Source organism: Pseudophryne corroboree, chromosome 7 (assembly GCF_028390025.1).
Source record: "Pseudophryne corroboree isolate aPseCor3 chromosome 7, aPseCor3.hap2, whole genome shotgun sequence".
Taxonomy (NCBI): Eukaryota; Metazoa; Chordata; class Amphibia; order Anura; family Myobatrachidae; genus Pseudophryne; species Pseudophryne corroboree.
Genome location: NC_086450.1, coordinates 120,856,161 through 120,881,295, shown reverse-complemented (window position 1 = coordinate 120,881,295; position 25,135 = coordinate 120,856,161). Strand labels below are relative to the sequence as shown.

At 46.8% G+C, this 25,135-nt stretch overlaps 1 protein-coding gene and 1 long non-coding RNA gene across 3 annotated transcripts in view; one reads left to right on the top strand and one right to left on the bottom strand.

Annotated features, from left to right (window-relative positions):
• TTC21B (tetratricopeptide repeat domain 21B) overlaps nt 1-25,135 on the bottom strand; it is a 418,459-nt gene that overhangs the window by 27,924 nt on the left and 365,400 nt on the right. For both annotated transcript variants that reach the window (XM_063933597.1, XM_063933598.1), the window contains exon 27: nt 3,222-3,342. In XM_063933597.1, the coding sequence (XP_063789667.1) occupies nt 3,222-3,342 (121 nt within the window). The remainder of the gene's footprint in view (nt 1-3,221; nt 3,343-25,135) is intronic.
• LOC134944759 (uncharacterized) overlaps nt 1-25,135 on the top strand; it is a 97,314-nt gene that overhangs the window by 30,975 nt on the left and 41,204 nt on the right. The gene's annotated exons all lie outside the window — the stretch shown is intronic.

Here is a 25,135-nt window from a genome sequence, read left to right as displayed (position 1 = left end):
TTCCTTTCCACGAGGGAATAATAGACTCAACCCCCTCCCCACACACACACCCCACCCCTTAAACCTACACCCTAATTTTGAGTGGGCCATTCTGAAAAGTACAGGAGATTTAGGGGGCCAAAGGTTTGAGGTTTTAATATAACACAAGTAGAGTTTAAAATATACACATGTGCCATCAGACCCCTCGCCTGCAGGACACCAGCATTTGTCACACATGTCCCCATGATCACAAACTACTGACAGTAGTGTGCCTTATTCACATTACGCTATACAGTATGAGCCAAAATTCACATTACGCCACACGGTATAAGCCAAATTCACATTACGCCACACAGTATGAGCCAAATTCACATTACTCCAGACAGTATGAGCCAAATTCACATTACGCCACACGATATGAGCCGAACAGCCAAATTCACATTACGCCACACAGTATGAGCCAAATTCACATTATGCCACACAGTATGAGCCAAATTCACATTACGCCACACGATATGAGCCGAACAGCCAAATTCACATTACGCCACACAGTATGAGCCAAATTCACATTACGCCACACAGTATGATCCAAATTAACATTACGCCACACGATATGAGCAGAAATTCACATTACGCCACGTGGTATGAGCCAAAATCACATTACATTACACGGTATGAGCCAAATTCGCATTACGCCACACAGTATGAGCCAAATTCACATTACGCCACACAGTATGAGCCAAATTCACATTACGCCACACGATATGAGCCGAACAGCCAAATTCACATTACGCCACACAGTATGAGCCAAATTCACATTACGCCACACAGTATGAGCCAAATTCACATTACGCCACACGACATGAGCCGAACAGCCAAATTCACATTACGCCACACAGTATGATCCAAATTAACATTACACCACACGATATGAGCAGAAATTCACATTACGCCACATGGTATGAGCCAAAATCACATTACATTACACGGTATGAGCCAGATTCACATTACACCACACGGTATGACTGAGCCAAATGTACATTACGCAACACGGTATGAGCCAAATTCACATAATGCCACACGGTATAGAATATACACATGTAACCATTCTTTTCTTTTCTTGAGTGCACCCACAGATCTCATTTTTTGGGGGGTAACTAAAGTCCCTTCATGGATGTACTGGAAGTATATACAGATTTTATTACCCCTGGCTGGCCTTTTCCCCTCTCTTTCCCCTGCAGCACTGTGAGCAGTGACTTACTTTCTCAGTTAGTCTCTGCTGAATGTGTCCTCTAGAGTCCTGAGAGCGCGGTGCGGGAGGAGACCATGGCCGGAAGAAGATAGACTGCAGCTGGTGTGTGTTGCGAGCCAGGATTATGTTTTGACATGACGTCAGTCCTCCCTGTGCGGCCGCCGGACAGAAGAGTATACTGAATGGAAGCGCGCGGCTCAGCTTCTTAGTTCTTACTGTATATTAACATAGAAACATATGTTAATATACAGTAAGAACTAAGAAGCTGAGCCGCGCGCTTCCATTCAGTATACTCTACTGGCCGGCGGCCGCACAGGGAGGACTGACATCATGTCAAAACATCCTCCCGGCTCGCAACACGCACCAGCTGCAGTCTCTGTTCTTCCTATATTCTTTCTATATTGTCCTGCCCTGGCGGCGGCCGCAGCGGAGAAGGGAATGAGTAGCAAGCTGGGCTCGGTGGTGGGCCGCGGCGATCACCACTGTGCTGCTGCAGCAGGCGTGGCGTGTGAGGGGTGCCTAACATTAGGGGGTGCCTGTGCGCACCAGGCACCCCCCGTGCGCACGCCTATGTCGAGGAATTTGACTTGTCGAAAAGCACGTGGATCGGCGGAATAGCTGCCGATCCGCGTGCTTGTGTCGAAAACGGGGCCAAAACCAACAGGTAATATGTAATCCCGATGGACAAGATACTGATGGTCAGAATACAGACATCGGCATCCTGGCCATTAAAATCCAGACAGCCCTGCAGTTAATACCCTAAACTTCCCCTGTCCCCTACCTTAACCCTAACCCTCCATTTGTGAGTGCCTAACCCCAACCCTCCCCAGGGGTGCCTAACCCTAACCCTCCCTTCCCCGCTGCCTAAAACTAACACTCCCCGCTTGGTGCCTAACCCCAACCCCCCTTCTAATGCCTAAACCTAACCCTCCCTCCCCGGTACCTAACCCTAACTTCCGTCCCTACATTCTAACACCTTTTCTAATGCCTAAACCTAACCTCCCCCGCTGAGAGGACATTCAGGATTCTAGGCATTAGTATTTTGACGCCAGGAATCTTACACCTGTCAGCATTTTGACGTCGGTATTCTGGCCGCAAATCGGGATTCCAGCATCGGTATTTTGTCCGCCGGGTTAACTGCATCCCATTATTGCATATGAGCTATCACTTGCAACTTACAGATCATGTGACCAAAGATTACTCTGAATCACATCAGCATAAAGGTCTACTGAACCTGTTGAAAATACTTAATCTGTGCATGTGCCTAGTGTGACGGAAAGAAGACATAAAACTATAGAAGACATATGCAGAGAGGACCGCTCATATAATAGGAGTGCTAATCTTATTCTTTTTAATAAAAAAACGAACACTGCGAGTGTTTTCTCTTCTTTATCCAGACCCTTCCATTTCCGTTTTCATTTGTTAATGATGTGATTATACTGTAATTCTGTCCAGATTTATATATATCTAATAAATGCAAAAAGTTAATGTGAAAAACAGGACTATTTTTTAATTACATTTGAAAATTTTCTGCTGTTAGCTTTTGGTCCATCTCTTAAAGTTGCTAAAAAATGGAGGTGTGAGCAGGAGAACCAACAAGAAGTCACAATGACCGCCCTCTTGGCTTCTCTTTGGATCTCCAGCTCGCACCTCCAGCTTCAGGCCAGGACCATAAGACTAACCAGTGGGCCCAAGTGACAATTGCTGCACAGAGCAGACCCCAGGGCTGACGGTGCTAATTGTAGAAAATAGTATTTAAACATCTTTTAGCTGTTCTCTCCCTTTAAACATGCTGCTCACTGGTGGGGATATGTTGTGTTCCTGCTTCAGCTAACAGGAGTAATCATAGTACACTACATCTGTTGGTGGTCTAGAGTACAAAGCTTGGGCCCCCTTCTACACCTACTTTGTAAGTCATTAGCTCAATGCGTTTCCCAAAGAATATATAAAGAATATAAGCATTGCCCATGATGTAATTTTCTTCTCTTACCAACAGTGGGATTTGTCCTGTTTCCTAACTTCCAGGCCATTTCATAGTTGCTGGCTGCATCTTTATATGCCTGTTCTTTTTCCATTATGTAGCCAGTGTATTCGTAAGCCTTGCAGCAGGACTGTAACAATGGATTTAATGTGGTTAATAGGATATCGAATTGTGGAAAACAAAGTTAAATACACGTTGTTACTGGTAAAAGCTTTCATCTTTGTCTAGAATTGTTATGGACTGCTACAAAGTGTTCCTGCACTTAGGTCACAATGTTGTTATTTAATCTGCTATACTTTTAGAAGTCATAGAGATGCAAAAGTAAAACATAAAATGTCAGCAATTTTCTTCTTGGTGTGATTCCATTTCTCCATTCACAAAAACTACACTTCCTTCCCCATGAGTGCAAACATCATAATAACATAATGTATTAGTAATAAAATGTTCACAAGCTGGATATGAAAACTTAGTTTTGTAAGTAAATAAAGAAATGTTTCTTAAAGGAGACTATGCAGACATTAGAAGCACACACTGTACAACAGTACAAGACAAGACGCAGAGGTCTTCCATACAGTCTGTTCTAGGATCGTCCAGGTCCCCTAAACAACAGCCCTTGATAATTGTGTCCCAATATAACATTCCACAGACATTGCACCAAATCCCTTACGCACACCAGACAAACCACCTTATAATACAGTTCTTTGCAACTAACACCCTATATCTACACCCATTATAATACATTTCTTGACACTGCATAAATCCTCTACAGACACATTATAACCCAATCCAGAAATACTGCATTATACCCTATACAATCTCTATACAGCACTCTCAATTAGTCATACACAATGACATTACCATTGTAATAAAAATGGTCAAATCACTTGATATAACTCTCCCTCCTGTAACTCACTCCTTCCCTGGTACATTATCAATCGCTACAGCAGACCTCCCAGCAAATGCTAAAATAAGAATTTACTTACCGATAATTCTATTTCTCGGAGTCCGTAGTGGATGCTGGGGTTCCTGAAAGGACCATGGGGAATAGCGGCTCCGCAGGAGACAGGGCACAAAAAGTAAAGCTTTACGATCAGGTGGTGTGTACTGGCTCCTCCCCCTATGACCCTCCTCCAAGCCTCAGTTAGGTACTGTGCCCGGACGAGCGTACACAATAAGGAAGGATTTTGAATCCCGGGTAAGACTCATACCAGCCACACCAATCACACTGTACAACCTGTGATCTGAACCCAGTTAACAGTATGATAACAGCGGAGCCTCTGAAAAGATGGCTCACAACAATAATAACCCGATTTTTGTAACTATGTACAAGTATTGCAGACAATCCGCACTTGGGATGGGCGCCCAGCATCCACTACGGACTCCGAGAAATAGAATTATCGGTAAGTAAATTCTTATTTTCTCTATCGTCCTAGTGGATGCTGGGGTTCCTGAAAGGACCATGGGGATAATACCAAAGCTCCCAAACGGGCGGGAGAGTGCGGATGACTCTGCAGCACCGAATGAGAGAACTCCAGGTCCTCCTTAGCCAGGGTATCAAATTTGTAGGATTTTACAAACGTGTTTGCCCCTGACTAAATAACCGCTCGGCAAAGTTGTAAAGCCGAGACCCCTCGGGCAGCCGCCCAAGATGAGCCCACCTTCCTTGTGGAATGGGCATTTACATATTTTGGCTGTGGCAGGCCTGCCACAGAATGTGCAAGCTGAATTGTATTACACATCCAACTAGCAATAGTCTGCTTAGAAGCAAGAGCACCCAGTTTGTTGGGTGCATACAGGATAACAGCAAGTCAGTTTTCCTGACTCCAGCCGTCCTGGAACATATTTTCAGGGCCCTGACAACATCTAGCAACTTGGAGTCCTCCAAGTCCCTAGTAGGTGCAAGGCACCACAATAAGCTGGTTCAGGTGAAACACTGACACCACCTTAGGGAGAGAACTGGGGACGAGTCCGCAGCTCTGCCCTGTCCGAATGGACAAACAGAAATGGGCTTTTTTGAGAAAAAACCACCAATTTGACACTCGCCTGGTCCAGGCCAGGGCCAAGAGCATGGTCACTTTTCATGTGAGATGCTTCAAATCCACAGATTTGACTGGTTTTAAACCAATGTGATTTGAGGAATCCCAGAACTACGTTGAGATCCCACAGCGCCACTGGAGGCACAAAAGGGGGTTGTATATGCAATACTCCCTTGACAAACTTCTGGACTTCAGGAACTGAAGCCAATTCTTTCTGGAAGAAAATCGACAGGGCCGAAATTTGAACCTTAATGGACCCCAATTTGCGGCCCATAGACACTCCTGTTTGCAGGAAATGCAGGAAACGACCGAGTTGAAATTTCTTTGTGGGGCCATCCTGGCCTCACACCACGCAACATATTTTCGCCACATGTGGTGATAATGTTGTGCGGTCACCTCCTTTCTGGCTTTGACCAGGGTAGGAATGACCTCTTCCGGAATGCCTTTTTCCCTTAGGATCCGGCGTTCCACCGCCATGCCGACAAACGCAGCTGTGGTAAGTCTTGGAACAGACATGGTACTTGCTGAAGCAAATCCCTTCTTAGCAGCAGAGGCCATAAGACCTCTGTAAGCATCTCTTGAAGTTCCGGGTACCAAGTCCTTCTTGGCCAATCCGGAGCCATGAGTATAGTTCTTACTCCTCTACGTCTTATAATTCTCAGCACCTTAGGTATGAGAAGCAGAGGAGGGAACACATACACCGACTGGTACACCCACGGTGTTACCATAACGTCCACAGCTATTGCCTGAGGGTCTCTTGACCTGGCGCAATACCTGTCCCGTTTTTTGTTCAGACGGGACGCCATCATGTCCACCTTTGGTATTTCCCAACGGTTTACAATCATGTGGAAAAAACTTCCCGATGAAGTTTCCACTCTCCCGGGTGGAGGTCGTGCCTGCTGAGGAAGTCTGCTTCCCAGTTTCCATTCCCGGGATGAAACACTGCTGACAGTGCTATCACATGATTTTCCGCCCAGCGAAAAGTCCTTGCAGTTTTTGCCATTGCCCTCCTGCTTCTTGTGTCGCCCTGTCTGTTTACGTGGGCGACTGCCGTGATGTTTTTCCCACTGGATCAATACCGGCTGACCTTGAAGCAGAGGTCTTGCTAAGCTTAGAGCATTATAAATTTACCCTTAGCTCCAGTATATTTATGTGGAGAAAAGTCTCCAGACTTGATCACACTCCCTGGAAATTTTTTCCTTGTGTGACTGCTCCCCAGCCTCTCTGGCTGGGCTCCGTGGTCACCAGCATCCAATCCTGAATGCCGAATCTGCGGCCCTCTAGAAGATGAGCACTCTATAACCACCACAGGAGAGACACCCTTGTCCTTGGATATAGGGTTATCCGCTGATGCATCTGAAGATGCGATCCGGACCATTTGTCCAGCAGATCCCACTGAAAAGTTCTTGCGTGAAATCTGCCGAATGGAATTGCTTCGTAGGAAGCCACCATTTTTACCAGGACCCTTGTGCAATGATGCACTGTTTTTAGGAGGTTCCTGACTAGCTCGTATAACTCCCTGGCTTTCTCTTCCGGGAGAAACACCTTTTTCTGGACTGTGTCCAGAATCATCCCTAGGCACAGCAGACGTGTCGTCGGGATCAGCTGCGATTTTGGAATATTTAGAATCCACCCGTGCTGTTGTAGCAGTATCCGAGATAGTGCTACTCCGACCTCCAACTGTTCCCTGGACTATGCCCTTATCAGGAGATCGTCCAAGTAAGGGATAATTAAGACGCCTTTTCTTCGAAGAAGAATCATCATTTCGGCCATTACCTTGGTAAAGACCCGGGGTGCCGTGGACAATCCAAACGGCAGCGTCTGAAACTGATAGTGACAGTTCTGCACCACGAACCTGAGGTACCCTTAGTGAGAAGGGCAAATTTGGGACATAGAGGTAAGCATCCCTGATGTCCCGGGACACTATATAGTCCCCTTCTTCCTGGTTCGTTATCACTGCTCTGAGTGACTCCATCTTGATTTGAACCTTTGTAAGTGTTCAAAAATTTTTTAGAATAAGTCTCACCTAGCCTTCTGGCTTCAGTACCACAATATAGTGTGGAATAATACCCCTTTTCTTGTAGTAGGAGAGGTAATTTAATTATCACCTGCTGGGAATACAGCTTGTGAATTTTTTCCCATACTGCCTCCTTTTCGGAGGGAGACCTTGGTAAAGCAGACTTCAGGAGCCTGCGAAGGGGAAACGTCTCGACATTCCAATCTGTACCCCTGGGATACTACTTGTAGGATCCAGGGGTCCTGTACGGTCTCAGCGCCATGCTGAGAACTTGTCAGAAGCGGTGGAACGCTTCTGTTCCTGGGAATGGGCTGCCTGCTGCAGTCTTCTTCCCTTTCCTCTATCCCTGGGCAGATATGATCTTATAGGGACGAAAAGACTGAGGCTGAAAAGACGGTGTCTTTTTCTGCAGAGATGTGACTTAGGGTAAAAACGGTGGATTTTCCAGCAGTTGCCGTGGCCACCAGGTCCGATGGACCGACCCCAAATAACTCCTCTTCCTTTATACGGCAATACACCTTTGTGCCGTTTGGAATCTGCATCACCTGACCACTGTCGTGTCCATAACATCTTCTGGCAGATATGGACATCGCATTTACTCTTGATGCCAGAGTGCAAATATCCCTCTGTGCATCTCGCATATATAGAAATGCATCCTTTAAATGCTCTATAGTCAATAAAATACTGTCCCTGTCAAGGGTATCAATATTTTTAGTCAGGGAATCCGACCAAGCCACCCCAGCTCTGCACATCCAGGCTGAGGCGATCGCTGGTCGCAGTATAACACCAGTATGTGTGTATATACTTTTTATGATATTTTTCCAGCCTCCTGTCAGCTGGTCCTTGAGGACGGCCCTATCTATAGACGGTACCGCCACTTGTTTTGATAAGCGTGTGAGCGCCTTAGCCACCCTAAGGGGTGTTTCCCAAAGCGCCCTAACTTCTGGCGGGAAAGGGTATACCGCCCCTAATTTTCTATCGGGGGGAACCCACGCATCATCACACACTTCATTTAATTTATCTGATTCAGGAAAAACTACGGTAGTTTTTTCACATCCCACATAATACCCTCTTTTGTGGTACTTGTAGTATCAGAAATATGTAACACCTCCTTCATTGCCTTTAACGTGTGGCCCTAATAAGGAATACGTTTGTTTATTCACCGTCGACACTGGATTCAGTGTCCCTGTCTGTGTCTGTGTCGACCGACTAAAGTAAACGGGCGTTTTAAAACCCCTGACGGTGTTTTTGAGACGTCTGGACCGGTACTAATTGTTTGTCGGCCGTCTCATGTCGTCAACCGACCTTGCAGCGTGTTGACATTATCACGTAATTCCCTAAATAAGCCATCCATTGCGGTGTCGACTCCCTAGAGAGTGACATCACCATTACAGGCAATTGCTCCGCCTCCTCACCAACATCGTCCTCATACATGTCGACACACACGTACCGACACACAGCACACACACAGGGAATGCTCTGATAGAGGACAGGACCCACTAGCCCTTTGGAGAGACAGAGGGAGAGTTTGCCAGCACACACCAAAAACGCTATAATTATATAGGGACAACCTTATATAAGTGTTTTCCCTTATAGCATCTTTATTATATATTTCTAACGCCAATTTAGTGCCCCCCCTCTCTGTTTTAACCCTGTTTCTGTAGTGCAGTGCAGGGGAGAGCCTGGGAGCCTTCCCTCCAGCCTTTCTGTGAGGGAAAATGGCGCTGTGTGCTGAGGAGATAGGCCCCGCCCCTTTTTCGGCGGCCTCGTCTCCCGCTCTTAACGGATTCTGGCAGGGGTTAATTATCTCCATATAGCCTCCGGAGGCTATATGTGAGGTATTTTTAGCCAAAATAGGTTTTCATTTGCCTCCCAGGGCGCCCCCCTCCCAGCGCCCTGCACCCTCAGTGACTGCCGTGTGAAGTGTGCTGAGAGGAAAATGGCGCACAGCTGCAGTGCTGTGCGCTACCTTTAGAAGACTGAGGAGTCTTCTGCCGCCGATTCTGGACCTCTTCTTACTTCAGCATCTGCAAGGGGGCCGGCGGCAAGGCTCCGGTGACCATCCAGGCTGTACCTGTGATCGTCCCTCTGGAGCTGATGTCCAGTAGCCAAGAAGCCAATCCATCCTGCACGCAGGTGAGTTCACTTCTTCTCCCCTAAGTCCCTCGTTGCAGTGATCCTGTTGCCAGCAGGACTCACTGTAAAATAAAAAACCTAAGCTAAACTTTCCTAAGCAGCTCTTTAGGAGAGCCACCTAGATTGCACCCTTCTCGGCCGGGCACAAAAATCTAACTGAGGCTTGGAGGAGGGTCATAGGGGGAGGAGCCAGTACACACCACCTGATCGTAAAGCTTTACTTTTTGTGCCCTGTCTCCTGCGGAGCCGCTATTCCCCATGGTCCTTTCAGGAACCCCAGCATCCACTAGGACGATAGAGAAATGTAATTACCCACCACATGACACGCCAAACTCCCGTGCACCAGAATTTATGTTTGTTACACAGTTTGGACACCTGTACCACATTCATCCCTATAGTAAATGCTGGGTATGATTTCCAAAAGTGTGATGCACCAAGACCACTCATTCCATATTTAATTGGAAAACATGTAAGGTTTATTTACAAAGAGCATAAACTGCAGGACTGTAATGCTCCTCTAGGTGAGCAAGTGTGCTTAGTTGTCCGCCAAGCATTTTGCAATTGTACATCTATAGAAACACCGCACCCATCTGTGCTGCAGAATATGCTGGCGATATATAATGATAAATTAACAAGGGGTGTGCAATAAGATTCCGGTTATGCAGTGCAAACGTAGAATAGACACAATCTGTCTGGTTGTGAACTGTAATCTCTGACTAAAGTTCTTGTGAAATGTCAAGGCACAGAATCGTACTCAACGAAAAACTTGACCTGAGCAAGGTTTCTACACGCTGGGTGCCTTATCAGTTATCTTGAGAGCAGAAAGATGCTCTGGTGATTGGTGCCACAACATGCTGGCCAGGTTTAATGGCGATCGCTCAAACTCTGTCTGGGAGAAAATCAGTGGCAATGAATCTTGAGTCTGCAGTTTTGACCCCAAAACCAAAACAGTCGGCCCAGTGGACCCCAGTTGGTGGTTCGTCACCACAAAAGTTCTGACGTGAGCGCAGCGTGGCCAAGCAGATGGTGGCTGTTTTTGTAGCCAAGTCTGGTCATGTAGCTACCGTACCACTCGCAGTGCACCGTCACTGGGGACTAGTACACCAACCAATGCCTGCCGTAAGTGCTGGAAGCCATTTCCATGCCACAAGAACTCATGCTTGCGGTGCCTTTCACTATCACGACAATGCATCTGCCCATAAGTCCAGGACAGTGGTGGACTATATGGCCAATGAGCACATCCAGGAGCTTTGTAATCCGCTGTACACTTACAATCCAGCACCTTGTGACTTCTTCGTGTTCCCACAAATCAAGCGCAAGATGCGTGGGATTCATTTTGAGTGACCGGAAGCTGCAGTGGAGCCCTTCATGCAGCATGTAGTAGACTTCTTCAGACTGGTCCAGTTGCTTCACCGAGTGGTTTGATTGCATGAAACTTTGCATAGACACCTCTGGCGAATACTTTGAAAAAATGTAATGTTCATTTTGTTTGTAAATAGATTACTTTTTGTGTATTTAGAAACTTATTGCACACCCCTCGTAATTCACCTTTTCGGGGTTTTGTTTTTTTCACTACTGCTCAGGCTTTTAATTAATCATGAGGCCTTTATTACTGTATCCTCTTTGTGTTTACAGCTTTTATTGCATTGGTCAAAGTGTTCTTACAAATATGCTTTACAAAGGGAAGGTGCAAAATGCATCCTAAGTGTCTGTAGGTGCAAGAGATTAATGTCCTTTCAGAAGGGATAAAAAAAAATCTGTAAATATTCAACACTTCATAGAATGTAAATAAACCTGTCACGCAATATAAAAACTGTTTTCCACATCAGAACAAAAGTCTGCACTTACTGCGACATGTAACAACAAAAAGAGAGAGAGAGAGAGAGAGAGAGAGAGAGAGAGAGAGAGAGAGAGGAGTGAGTCACACAAGACAAAAATCTTATTTTATGAGAGGAATAATAAGGGGTACTGTATATTCAATAGGAGTCGGATCCATTCCGACATGCATTTGTCGGAATGGGTCCGACAAGCCCTATTCAATTGAGAGGCCAAATCCAACTGTCGGATTTGAGCCTAATCCGAATGTCGGATTTGGCCGGCGACTGTGCAGCTCCTGTCAGCAACTCCCCGTGTATGAGATCACAGGGAGCTGCTGGAGGGAGCCGCCCAGTGCCGGCCGGGGAGCGCTGCAGGGAGAGAGGTGCCTGGCCGGGGGACGCCCGTCTTAAGGTACCTGCATGCCCCGCTCCCCATAGCCCACCGCAAAGCTCCCCTGTCTCCTCACCTCAACTTTTTTTTAAAGTCGGATTGAGATTGTCGGAAACGGGGCCAAAACCTGTCGGATTTGGCCCCATTTCCGACAGAAGCACTCGGATCGGCCGCTATTCAGCCAATCCACGTGTTTTCTGACAAGTCGGGAAAAAAAGGAGTACAAGAAAAACGAAGCAACCACCAAGGACACGAAGTCCGCCGCCGCCAGCACCTGAATACCGGAAGTAAACATCCGAACTTCCGGTTTGACGGACGGAGCAGCGGCCACAGTGCGGCCAGGAGGAGGAGGACGTGAGTCACGGCATAGGCAGGAGACGCCATCCGCAACCCAATTGCAGTCACAGACATCAGAGCCTCCAGCCACACTTGTATTGGAAAATAGGGTAAGTTAGGGATAGTTTTTTACCGCAAATAAACAGACTGTTCCCTCTCACCCAAGTGTCCACAAGCTCCACAATCATTCCCAAAGGAGCTGTAAACATTGCACTTCCCCTCTCCCTCCCTTCTCCCTTCCCTTATTTTTATTTAAATTTTTTATTTTTATTATTATTTCTTATTTCTATTTTTATTTTTTAATATATATAATTTTTGCTCTCTGTTTAACATAAATCTTCTAAACACTATACACCTGCACACACAAGCGCTCGGTCCAAACAAAATTCCAACTGTCGGATTTGAGCCTAATCCGAATGTCGGATTTGGCCGGCGACTGTGCAGCTCCTGTCAGCAACTCCCCGTGTATAAGATCACAGGGAGCTGCTGGAGGGAGCCGCCCAGTGCCGGCCGGGGAGCGCTGCAGGGAGAGAGGTGCCTGGCCGGGGGACGCCCGTCTTAAGGTACCTGCATGCCCCGCTCCCCATAGCCCACCGCAAAGCTCCCCTGTCTCCTCACCTCAACTTTTTTTTAAAGTCGGATTGAGATTGTCGGAAACGGGGCCAAAACCTGTCGGATTTGGCCCCATTTCCGACAGAAGCACTCGGATCGGCCGCTATTCAGCCAATCCACGTGTTTTCTGACAAGTCGGGAATTCCCGACTTGTCAGAAAAAAAACAGCCCATACTGAATAGGTCGGAACACCTTCCGACCGAAATCTTCAGAAGCTGCCGTCTTTCCGACAGCAATTGAATACACCCCTAAGTGTTAATGGATTAGATATCAAAAATTAATTTCTGGTGGTGCTACACCAAACCTATATTTTTCTAAATCAAACAAAACATCCAAAGAAAAAGTAGGTATAATGGGTGCAATTTTGTCTTTTTAAAACATTACCTTTATTAGATTTATTAAAAAAATATTCAGCGAGTATCGTTAAAGATTAATAGACTAGTAGTGAAAAAGAAATTTCTGCGATTAAAAGAAAAAGCTGTGTTCCACGTCACCTGTCACACAATTGTGTGCATTTAAAATAGCTAGGTTACATGAATAAACTTCCAAATCTATGATTATAGTCTACTTATTTTTTATGAATTAAATTAAGATAAAATTACTATGGAAGATAATTGTAAAGGGAGAATATTCCTTTATATATTGGGGTTATACATGTTAATGTATTATCACCTTGTTACCCATGTAATTCCTTCATAGATACACAGACAAAAGAGTGAAGATTATAAAATAGAACTATCTTACAGTTCACTGTAATTCATTAAAGTTACATGTATCTGTAACCATTGCTACATTTGTAATTTATTGCAACATTGTGGCTTATTGCAGAGTAACGCTAGCTTGTTGTCTGTCAGACAAATCTGTTTCTCACATTCAATTAACTTATCTGTAATGTCAAATATGCACTCTGCTTATCTGTGAGTTGTAAATGATTGCATCACATGTCCGTGTAATAATTAATATGTACTTATTATTGATATTATACAATTCATACTAATACTAAATAACTCCGTCCCCCATGTGGGTAGTCTTTAGTGAGTTGACAGATTATTAATAATGTTCAACTGGTCAATAGCACTGTGTATTAATGTGTATACTGTTCTCTCTGTTACTTTAACTAAAAAGAAAAACTTGGGTATTAGAGAAGGTGCTGCTACAGAGGTAACAGCTTGGTGTATCTCTTAGAGAGTGCAGGCAGCTGTATGGTGCACTGTCAGACTGTTAAGAGACTTCTCACACGTCCCAATATGATCTGACTATGGGGGTCATTCCGAGTTGATCGTAGCTGTGCTAAATTTAGCACAGCTACGATCGTGATCATAGACATGCGGGGGGACGCCCAGCACAGGGCTATCCCGCCCTGCATGTCACTGCCGGTTCCCCCCCAGCAGAAGTGCAAAAGTTTCGCCCAGCTGCGATGCTTTTGCACTTTCGGAGTAGCTCCCGGCCAGCGCAGCTTTAGCGTGCTGGCCGGGAGCTACTCGTCGCTCCCCGGCCCGCAGCGGTTGAGTGAGACGTCACGCAGCCGCTACGGCCCGTCCCCCGCATGGTCTGGCCACGCCTGTGTTGGCCGGACCGCGCCCACGAAACGGCGGCCAAACGCCGCCGTTCCACCCCCCGCCCAGGGACCGCCTCTGCCTGAGGCGATCATAGAGGTCCGACGCCCATCTGGCATGCGCTGGCGCATTGCAGCGCCGGCGCATGCGCATTTCCGATCTGATCGGCTGCTGTGCGAAAACGCACATGACCGATCAGGTCGGAATGACCCCTGTATGCAGTAATAAGTGTTGTTATACGGTATTAATAGCCACTTGTAATCATTTTCAGTATGCTGCCTCGTCCCCCAAACAAGCGTTTCCTGTGACAGTTACCGGAATAAGGGTTACACCGAGTACTAAATGCGCTACTGTTGAGTATGTAATCACTAATCCTCAGTGCAACACTTTATCCCCTAATGAAGACACCTTATTAAACATTATAAAATGTTTAGAACACAGTAATTAACAGTTCTGATTGTTGTTAATACAGGGCTGTGCCTGTGATCACTAAAAGCAGGTGCTTCTCAGTGTATACACTAATGAGCACATTGATGATAGATATATGTGGCTATTCAAATGCATTAAAGTGCCTAATATAAACCTTATTTTGGTGGTATTCCACAAGCTGCTTGTTTGCGGGACAAGACAATATAGTGAAAATAGTTCTAAGTGGCTTAAAGCTATATAATGACGCTCAGTGTATACACTGAGAAGCTACAACAACGCCTGCTGTAAGGTGCACCTCATCCTCTGCTCTCATGAGATGCTTCTACAACTTACGAGTGTACAGAGAGACAGAACATAGGGATTTTTGTTTACTTACCATAAAGTCTCTTTCTCCGATTACATCTGGGGACGCTGCACACTTACTGATGGGTTAAGAGTGTGTGGGAAGGGAGTTTGGCCCAGAACCTATAAAAACTAACTCCTCCCCCCTCTAACCCCTCCCATCTCCTGTCTGACCAGCAGATTACCTCAGTTAACGTTTAGCAAAGCTGGAAGAAGCAGAACAGAAAACAACCAATAAACCAGACAAAAATATGGGAGGGATCGCAGCATCCCCCAGATGGAATCAGAGAAAGAGATTTTACGGTAAGTAAACAAAAATCCCTATTTCTCTTTCATCCATCTGGGGGACGCTGTGCACTTACTGATGAGATTTCCCAAAGCAAGCTAAATAGAGGAGGGAGAAACAGATGGCATAGCCTTCTGCAAAATTGGATGCCCAACAGAGGCAGTCTCCAAACCAAAGGTATGAAAACAGTAAAACTTGGTGAAAGTATGCACGGAAGGCCAAGCTGCCGCTCTATACAGCTGCTCAACCGAAACACCACCACGAACAGCCCAGGAGGCTCCAACATCCCTAGTCGAATGAGCCCTCAAGGAGTCAGAACAGGTAATGCCGAAGAAACACAGGCCTGCCGAATAGCAGAGGTTACCCAACGCGCCACCGTGTTTTTAGAGGCCGGACAGCCACGTTTGGGTGCATCAATCAAAACCAACACGGTATCCGTATGGCGAATAAACTCTGTATGGGACAAATAAATGTGTAAGGCCCTAACAACATCCAATAACGCCAAATGACAATCCTCTCCAGAAGACACTGGAACAAACACTGGAAGCACTATGGGGGTCATTCCGAGTTGATCGCTCGCTAGCAACTTTTTGCAGCACTGCGATCAGGTTAAATCTCGGCAAAACTGCGCATGCGTATGCACCGCATTGCGCAGGCGCCTCGTACGGGTACAAAGAGGATTGGTGCTGGGCGATGGATTTAATGAAGAATCCATTCGCACAGCCGATCGCAAGGTGATTGACAGAAAGAGGGATTTGTGGGGGCCATCTGTCCGTTTTCTGGGAGTGTTTGGAAAAACGCAGGCATGTCCAAGAGTCTGCAGGGCGGGTGTCTGACGTCTATTCCGGGACCGAAAAGACTGAAGTGATCGCAGCGGCTGAATAAGTCCAGAGCTACTCAGAAACTGCAAAAAACTTTTTTGTGCTGTCGGCTGCAAAAGCGTTTGCACACTTGCAAAGCGAAAATACACTCCCCCATAGGCGGCGACTATCTGATTGCAGCGTTGCAAAAAGTTGCTGGCGAGCGATCAACTCGGAATGACCCCCTATGTCCTATTCTTATGGAAAGCCGACACAACTTTTGGCAAGAAGGAAGGCTTCGTACTTAAGACCACTCTCTCTTCGTAAAAAAACAACAAAAGGTGGTCTACAAGAAAGCGCCGCTAACTCTGAAACATGTCTGGCCGAAGCAATGGCCAAAAGAAAAACCACCTTCAGAGTAAGAAACCGTAATTCATCAGTTTTCAGTGGCTCAAACAGAGGCTTTTGGAGCCTGAAGAACCAAATTTAAATCCCAGGGTGGAACCGGAGGAACAAACGGAGGTTGAATCCTGATTACACCTTGAAGGAATGTCTGGACCTCCGGGATGAGAGCCAATCTTTTCTGAAAAAGTACAGACAATGCCGAAACTTGACCTTTAAGGGAAGACAAATGAAGTCCTTTAGTCAAACCACCCTGAATGAATGACAACAGACGAGGTAAGCGAAAGAGGTCCGGCGACAACCCACGTCTTTCACACCAAGCAATGTTAATACGCCGTAAAATTTGAGAGGTGACTGGTTTTCTAGCCTTAAGCATAGTTCTCACCACTGGTCGAGATAAACCTTAAGCTCTTAAAATGCTGGATTCAAGAACCATGCCGTCAAAGCCAGACAATTTAAATCGTGGTGGTGACAAGGTCCTTGTAGAAGTAGATTGGGTCATAGATGTAGACGGAACGGTTCCTTGGTCACTATGCTTCGGAGAAGAGTGTACCACGGACGACGAGGCCAGTCTGACGATACAAGAATGACCGGGAGACCTTCTCTCCGGATGTGTTGACGTAGGCGCGGTATCAAGGGAAATGGCGGGAACACATATCCCAGTTGAAAATGCCACGGAGCTGTCAAGGCATCAATCAGCGTTGCTAGAGGATCCTGAGTTCGTGAGCCGTACCGAGGTAGCTTTCGGCTGAGATAAGACGCCATGAGGTCTATGTCGGGTGTTCCCCACGGAGACACCAGGGTCAGAAAGACTTCTTGATGAAGTTCCTATTCTCCCGGATGTATCGTGTGATGACTTAAGAAATCTGCTTCCCAGTTACCCACTCCTGGAATGTGAACTGCGGAGATGGTCTGAATCTACCGCTCCGCCCACTGGAGAATATGGGCAACCTCCTTCGTGGTTCTCCGGCTGCAAGTTCCGCCTTGTTTTTTTTTTTTAAGCCACCGCTGTGGCATTGTCTGATTGAATGCGTACCGGATGACCTTGGACGCTGGTTTGTACCTGAAGCAGAGCATACCGAATTGCTCTCAACTCCGAGATGTTGATTGGTAACTTCGATTCTTGACCGTTCCAGAGTCCCTGGAAATGCTGAGATTGAAACACCGCCCCCAACCGTTGAGGCTGGCGTCCATGGTGACCATCATCCAAGACCAAACAGTGAACAGTGCCCCCTTGGTTAGATTGGGACTGTGAAGCCACCAATGGAGAGACTGTCGAGTCTGAACCGACAGCCGGCTCAATTGCAAGTGTAGATATGGACCCGTTTGATTCCAACAGCCAAGAATTTGAGCCTGAAGGGGTCGAGCATGGAATCTGGCATATGGTACCGCCTCGAAGGTCGCTACCATCTTGCCCAACACTTGCATACATCTGAGAACTGAGACCTTTGGCAATTGTAACAGTGAGCGGACTCTGGATTGTAGATCCTGAAGTTTGTCCGGATGTAGAAAAACCTTCTGACTTCTCGTGTCAAATAGGAGACCTAGAAAGACCATCTTCTGAGAGGGGAGCAACGAAGATTTCTGGAAATTCACAAACCACCCGCATGACTGTAGGGCGGCTGTTGTGAGTTGCAGATGTTGGCAAAGAAGCACCTGTGATGGAGACTTCAGCAACAAATCGTCCAGGTAAGGAGTAATGTTGACCCTCTGACATCTGAGGACCGCCACTACATGACCCAATATTTTAGTAAATACCCAAGGGGCAATGGATAGGCCGAATGGAAGAGCTTGAAACTGGAAATGCCAAGGGACGATTGCGAATCTCAAAAGATGTTAATGACCTGACCAAATAGGAACATGGAGGTATGCGTCCTTTATGTCTATAGATGCCAAATATTCCTCGTATTCCATGGCAGAGATGATTGAACGAATAGATTCCATTTTGAATTTTTGGACAGAGCGATACGGATTCATGCATTTTAGATTTAAAATGGTTCGAAACGGACCATCCGGTTTGTTTACCAGAAAAAGACTTGAGTAAAAGCCTTGACCCCGTTGTAGTTTGGGAACTGGAAAAATTACTACATTGTGTGAAAGTTGCCTGAATCAGTGCTTGTTGTCTGGAAGGATCGCATGGGAGAGGAGTGACGAAAAAGCGGTCTTGGACAGGCTCCTCGAGATCCAAAATGTAACCTTGGGTTATTACCCCCGTCACCCACCGATCCGGTTTTGACAGGAGTCACATTTCCTTGAACTGTAGTAACCGAGCTCCAACCACCAATGATCCCTCCGGAGACCTCCCTGCATCGTGCGGCAGGCTTGTCGGCAGGCTTGACTGCCAGTTTACGTGGTGCCGGTGATCCTCTACCTCAGAACGCACCTCTGCGTGGAAATCTTGAAAAGGCTCAAAAGGACTGGAAACTGCCCCTGCCTTGAGTACGAAAGGACCAAAATTTAGTTGGTTTCGGCTTTTGAGGAGCAACTGGAAGAAACGGGCTCTTGCCACCCATGGTATTAAAGATAATCTTTGTAAGTTTCAGACCAAAGAGAAATTCTCCATCAAACGGAACGTCTGCCAACGTTTGTTTGGAATCAGAGTCAGCATTCCAAACACGAAGCCAGAGTGAACGCCTCGCTGTAACCGCTACAGCAGATACACGTGACTGTAGTGAGGCAGAGTCCAACAAGGCGTCACCAACAAAAGTGAGAGCCACAGAAATTTGCTCAGCTAGCTGAATAGTCTCCGATGGGTCATCAGACTGCATGCCAGATACCACTCGAGCTAGTCAGTCATCTACGGCCTGAAGGACCCAGGCGCCAGCGAGGACTGGACGCAGAGAAATACCTGATAAGGTAAACATGGATTTAAGAATCACCTCAATCTTCCTCTCCGTTGGATATTTTAACGTCACTGATTGTACTGAAGGGATTACTGTAGCCTTCGCCAAATGAGAAATAGGAGCATCCACCTTAGGAGCCGTTTCCCAGAATTTTGTGTCCTCCTCTGCAAAAGGATATAGAAATCTCAATTTTTTTTTTAGGAGCTTGAAAGCATGAATCCGGCTTAAGCCAAGGTTCTTTCAAAATATCTGCAAAATGTGTATATGAAGGAAAGACAGCTACTTGTCTTTTCTGTCGCTTGAAAAAGGCTGTTGAAGTCTCCGCCTCTACCGTATCTTGAAGATTAAGAGTTTGACGTATGGCTTCTATCAATAACTTGACACCTGAACTTGTAGACAACTCCTCTTCTTCCCAAGCGGAAGTATCCTCCCACTCAGAATCCAGTTCACCATCTTCCAGAGGGGTGACTAGCGAATCTAACGCCTCTCCTGGGAAGTTAATAGCGGGCAGCGGATGCTGTCTCTTAGTGGCCGCTGAGCCCGAAGCAGACACAATTTTGTTAATAGACTGTGCTAAGTCCGAAAGACATTTGCCCATATTTCTTGCCCAAGGTGGCTACTCTGCAGATTGACCTGAATCAGTACCTGACTGGGACTGGCGCAAATCAGCAATAGCATCGACCATGTTCCTGGCCCACAGAGGAATAGGCTGATCTGTAGACCCGCCAGGCTGCTCAACAACAGGCGTCACAGAGCATGTAGTGCAGAGAGAACCTGGATCCGTGATACCTACCCTTAGAAAGTTTGGATCCGCACCGAGAACAGACAAAATAAACAGCGGAGCCTGCCTTCCCTTTAGCAAATTTGTCTGGCTTATTGGCCATACTACTGTATTAAACTCTCACAAGTGTACTGATAATTAAGAAGTTAGTAGCTGAATAAGCTAAATCTGTAACTCCTTACACAATGTCTGATAGATATAAAACCCCCTGTATAATGAAAAAAAGGGGTGGGGGGAGATTATACTAACAGAGGAAAATAGCCAGCCCCACTACTGTAATAAAAGGATAAAGGAATTAACAGTAAATAGCAGTATACTTGCAATCAGCTTATCCCAGCCTGACAGGGTGAGAAGCTGAAGTCCCTTTATTTGTGTGTGTGTGTGTGTATGAGAGAGGTGTTATCCGGAGCGCAGCATCCCCTGCAGTGTGCATTAAGCGTGGAGAAAATGGTGCCCGTATGAGAAGCCCGCTCCCAGAGACTGAGGTGGGCGGCGCAGTACAAACCTCTGAGCGGGAGACGAAGGCGGGAAGCGGTCCTAAGGCGAACTAAGCGCAAACACTGAGCTAGAGCTAGGCGGAAGCAGTGTCCCGCCTATTTCCCTTCAGCGAACGTGTGCCTGGGGAACTGTTTGGCTGCTCTTGTAAGATAGCTGTCAGTGCCCCCCAGCGCGTGCGTGTATACACACAGTGAACCCTGTCAGAAACATCAGTCACAGCACCCACCTCTCATAGTCTATTCAGTCAGTTTTAACACAACACACAATTTTATATTCAAGGAGGGAGAAATAACAGCCCAACACTGCTAGACAGGTTGTGGCAGCCGGCATTCCTACCTGACCTTAGCCTCCTCGGATCACCAGTCTGGATAAAGGGAGCCCCAGTGACCACAGTATGGTGACTTCCCCAGAGGCTGTACAGAGTGGGGAATCTCTAACTAACTAGTCCCACTCTAAATATACCTGTCACCTGTAAACAGGGACTTCGTATACTGTAAGTCCAAACACTAAATCAAACAAAATAAAACCTAACTAAAAAATTGTAACAAGGAACTGTGGCTGCACTCTACAGGCACAAAACTAAAAATAAGAATTTACTTACCGATAATTCTATTTCTCGGAGTCCGTAGTGGATGCTGGGGTTCCTGAAAGGACCATGGGGAATAGCGGCTCCGCAGGAGACAGGGCACAAAAAGTAAAGCTTTAGGATCAGGTGGTGTGCACTGGCTCCTCCCCCTATGACCCTCCTCCAAGCCTCAGTTAGGATACTGTGCCCGGACGAGCGTACACAATAAGGAAGGATTTATGAATCCCGGGTAAGACTCATACCAGCCACACCAATCACACTGTACAACCTGTGATCTGAACCCAGTTAACAGTATGATAACAGCGGAGCCTCTGAAAGATGGCTCACAACAATAATAACCCGATTTTTGTAACTATGTACAAGTATTGCAGATAATCCGCACTTGGGATGGGCGCCCAGCATCCACTACGGACTCCGAGAAATAGAATTATCGGTAAGTAAATTCTTATTTTCTCTATCGTCCTAGTGGATGCTGGGGTTCCTGAAAGGACCATGGGGATTATACCAAAGCTCCCAAACGGGCGGGAGAGTGCGGATGACTCTGCAGCACCGAATGAGAGAACTCCAGGTCCTCCTTAGCCAGGTTATCAAATTTGTAGGATTTTACAAACGTGTTTGCCCCTGACTAAATAGCCGCTCGGCAAAGTTGTAAAGCCGAGACTCCTCGGGCAGCCGCCCAAGATGAGCCCACCTTCCTTGTGGAATGGGCATTTACATATTTTGGCTGTGGCAGGCCTGCCACAGAATGTGCAAGCTGAATTGTATTACACATCCAACTAGCAAAAGTCTGCTTAGAAGCAAGAGCACCCAGTTTGTTGGGTGCATACAGGATAACAGCAAGTCAGTTTTCCTGACTCCAGCCGTCCTGGAACCTATATTTTCAGGGCCCTGACCACATCTAGCAACTTGGAGTCCTCCAAGTCCCTAGTAGGCGCAAGACACCACAATAAGCTGGTTCAGGTGAAACACTGACACCACCTTAGGGAGAGAACTGGGGACGAGTCCGCAGCTCTGCCCTGTCCGAATGGACAAACAGATATGGGCTTTTTTGAGAAAAAAACCACCAATTTGACACTCGCCTGGTCCAGGCCAGGTCCAAGAGCATGTTCACTTTTCATGTGAGATGCTTCAAATCCACAGATTTGACTGGTTTTAAACCAATGTGTTTTGAGGAATCCCAGAACTACGTTGAGATCCCACAGTGCCACTGGAGGCACAAAAGGGGGTTGTATATGCAATACTCCCTTGACAAACTTCTGGACTTCAGGAACTGAAGCCAATTCTTTCTGGAAGAAAAATCGACAGGGCCGAAATTTGAACCTTAATGGACCCCAATTTGAGGCCCATAGACACTCCTGTTTGCAGGAAATGCAGGAATCGACCGAGTTGAAATTTCTTCGTGGGGCCTTCCTGGCCTCACACCACGCAACATATTTTCGCCACATGTGGTGATAATGTTGTGCGGTCACCTCCTTTCTGGCTTTGACCAGGGTAGGAATGACCTCTTCCTGAATGCCTTTTCCCTTAGGATCCGGCGTTCCACCGCCATGCCGTCAAACGCAGCTGCGGTAAGTCTTGGAACAGACATGGTACTTGCTGAAACAAGTCCCTTCTTAGCGGCAGAGGCCATAAGTCCTCTGTGAGCATCTCTTGAAGTTCCGGGTACCAAGTCCTTCTTGGCCAATCCGGAGCCATGAGTATAGTTCTTACTCCTCTACGTCTTATAATTCTCAGTACCTTAGGTATGAAAAGCAGAGGATGGAACACATACACCGACTGGTACACCCACGGTGTTACCAGAACGTCCACAGCTATTGCCTGAGGGTCTCTTAACCTGGCGCAATACCTGTCCCGTTTTTTGTTCAGACGGGACGCCATCATGTCCACCTTTGGTAATTCCCAACGGTTTACAATCATGTGGAAACTTTCCCATGAAGTTCCCACTCTGCCGGGTGGAGGTCGTGCCTACTGAGGAAGTCTGCTTCCCAGTTTCCATTCCCGGAATGAAACACTGCTGACAGTGCTATCACATGATTTTCCGCCCAGCGAAAAGTCCTTGCAGTTTTTGCCACTGCCCTCCTGCTTCTTGTGCCGCCCTGTCTATTTACGTGGGCGACTGCCGTGATGTTTTATCCCACTGGATCAATACCGGCTGACCTTGAAGCAGAGGTCTTGCTAAGCTTAGAGCATTATAAATTTACCCTTAGCTATATTTATGTGGAGAAAAGTCTCCAGACTTGATCACACTCCCTGGAAATTTTTTCCTTGTGTGACTGCTCCCCAGCCTCTCGGGCTGGCCTCCGTGGTCACCAACATCCAAAACTGAATGCCGAATCTGCGGCCCTCTAGAAGATGAGCACTCTGTAACCACCACAGGAGAGACACCCTTGTCCTTGGATATAGGGTTATCCGCTGATGCATCTGAAGATGCGATCCGGACCATTTGTCCAGCAGATCCCACTGAAAAGTTCTTGCATGAAATCAGCCGACTGGAATTGCTTCGAAGGAAGTCACCATTTTTTTACCATGGCCCTTGTGCAATGATGCACTGATTTTAGGAGGTTCCTGACTAGCTCGGATAACTCCCTGGCTTTCTCTTCCGGGAGAAACACCTTTTTCTGGACTGTGTCCAGAATCATCCCTAAGCACAGGAGACTTGTTGTCGGGATCAGCTGCGATTTTGGAATATTTAGAATCCACCCCTGCTGTTGTAACAGTATCCGAGATAGTGCTACTCCGACCTCCAACTGTTCCCTGGACTTTGCCCTTATCAGGAGATCGTCCAAGTAAGGGATAATTAAGACGCCTTTTCTTCGAAGAAGAACCATCATTTCGGCCATTACCTTGGTAAAGACCCGGGGTGCCGTGGACAATCCAAACGGCAGCGTCTGAAACTGATAGTGACAGTTCTGTACCACGAACCTGAGGTACCCTTAGTGATAAGGGCAAATTTGGGACATGGAGGTAAGCATCCCTGATGTCTCGGGACACCATATAGTCCCTTTCTTCCCGGTTCGTTATCACTGCTCTGAGTGACTCCATCTTGATTTGAACCTTTGTAAGTGTTCAAATTTTTTTAGATTTAGAATAGGTCTCACCTAGCCTTCTGGCTTCAGTACCACAATATAGTGTGGAATAATACCCCTTTTCTTGTTGTAGGAGGGGTAATTTAATTATCACCTGCTGGGAATACAGCTCGTGAATTGTTTCCCATACTGCCTCCTTGTCGGAGGGAGACCTTGGTAAAGCAGACTTCAGGAGCCTGCGCAGGGGAAACGTCTCGACATTCCAATCTGTACCCCTGGGATACTACTTGTAGGATCCAGGGGTCCTGTACGGTCTCAGCGTCATGCTGAGAGCTTGTCAGAAGCGGTGGAACGCTTCTGTTCCTGGGAATGGGCTGCCTGCTGCAGTCTTCTTCCCTTTCCTCTATCCCTGGGCAGATATGACTCTTATAGGGACGAAAGGACTGAAGCTGAAAAGACGGTGTCTTTTTCTGCAGAGATGTGACTTAGGGTAAAAACGGTGGATTTTCCAGCAGTTGCCGTGGCCACCAGGTCCGATGGACCGACCCCAAATAACTCCTCTTCCTTTATACGGCAATACACCTTTGTGCCGTTTGGAATCTGCATCACCTGACCACTGTCGTGTCCATAAACATCTTCTGGCAGATATGGACATCGCACTTACTCTTGATGCCAGAGTGCAAATATCCCTCTGTGCATCTCGCATATATAGAAATGCATCCTTTAAATGCTCTATAGTCAATAAAATACTGTCCCTGTCAAGGGTATCAATATTTTTAGTCAGGGAATCCGACCAAGCCACCCCAGCTCTGCACATCCAGGCTGAGGCGATCGCTGGTCGCAGTATAACACCAGTATGTGTGTATATACTTTTTATGATATTTTCCAGCCTCCTGTCAGCTGGCTCCTTGAGGACGGCCCTATCTATAGACGGTACCGCCACTTGTTCTGATAAGCGTGTGAGCGCCTTATCCACCCTAAGGGGTGTTTCCCAACGCGCCCTAACTTCTGGCGGGAAAGGGTATACCG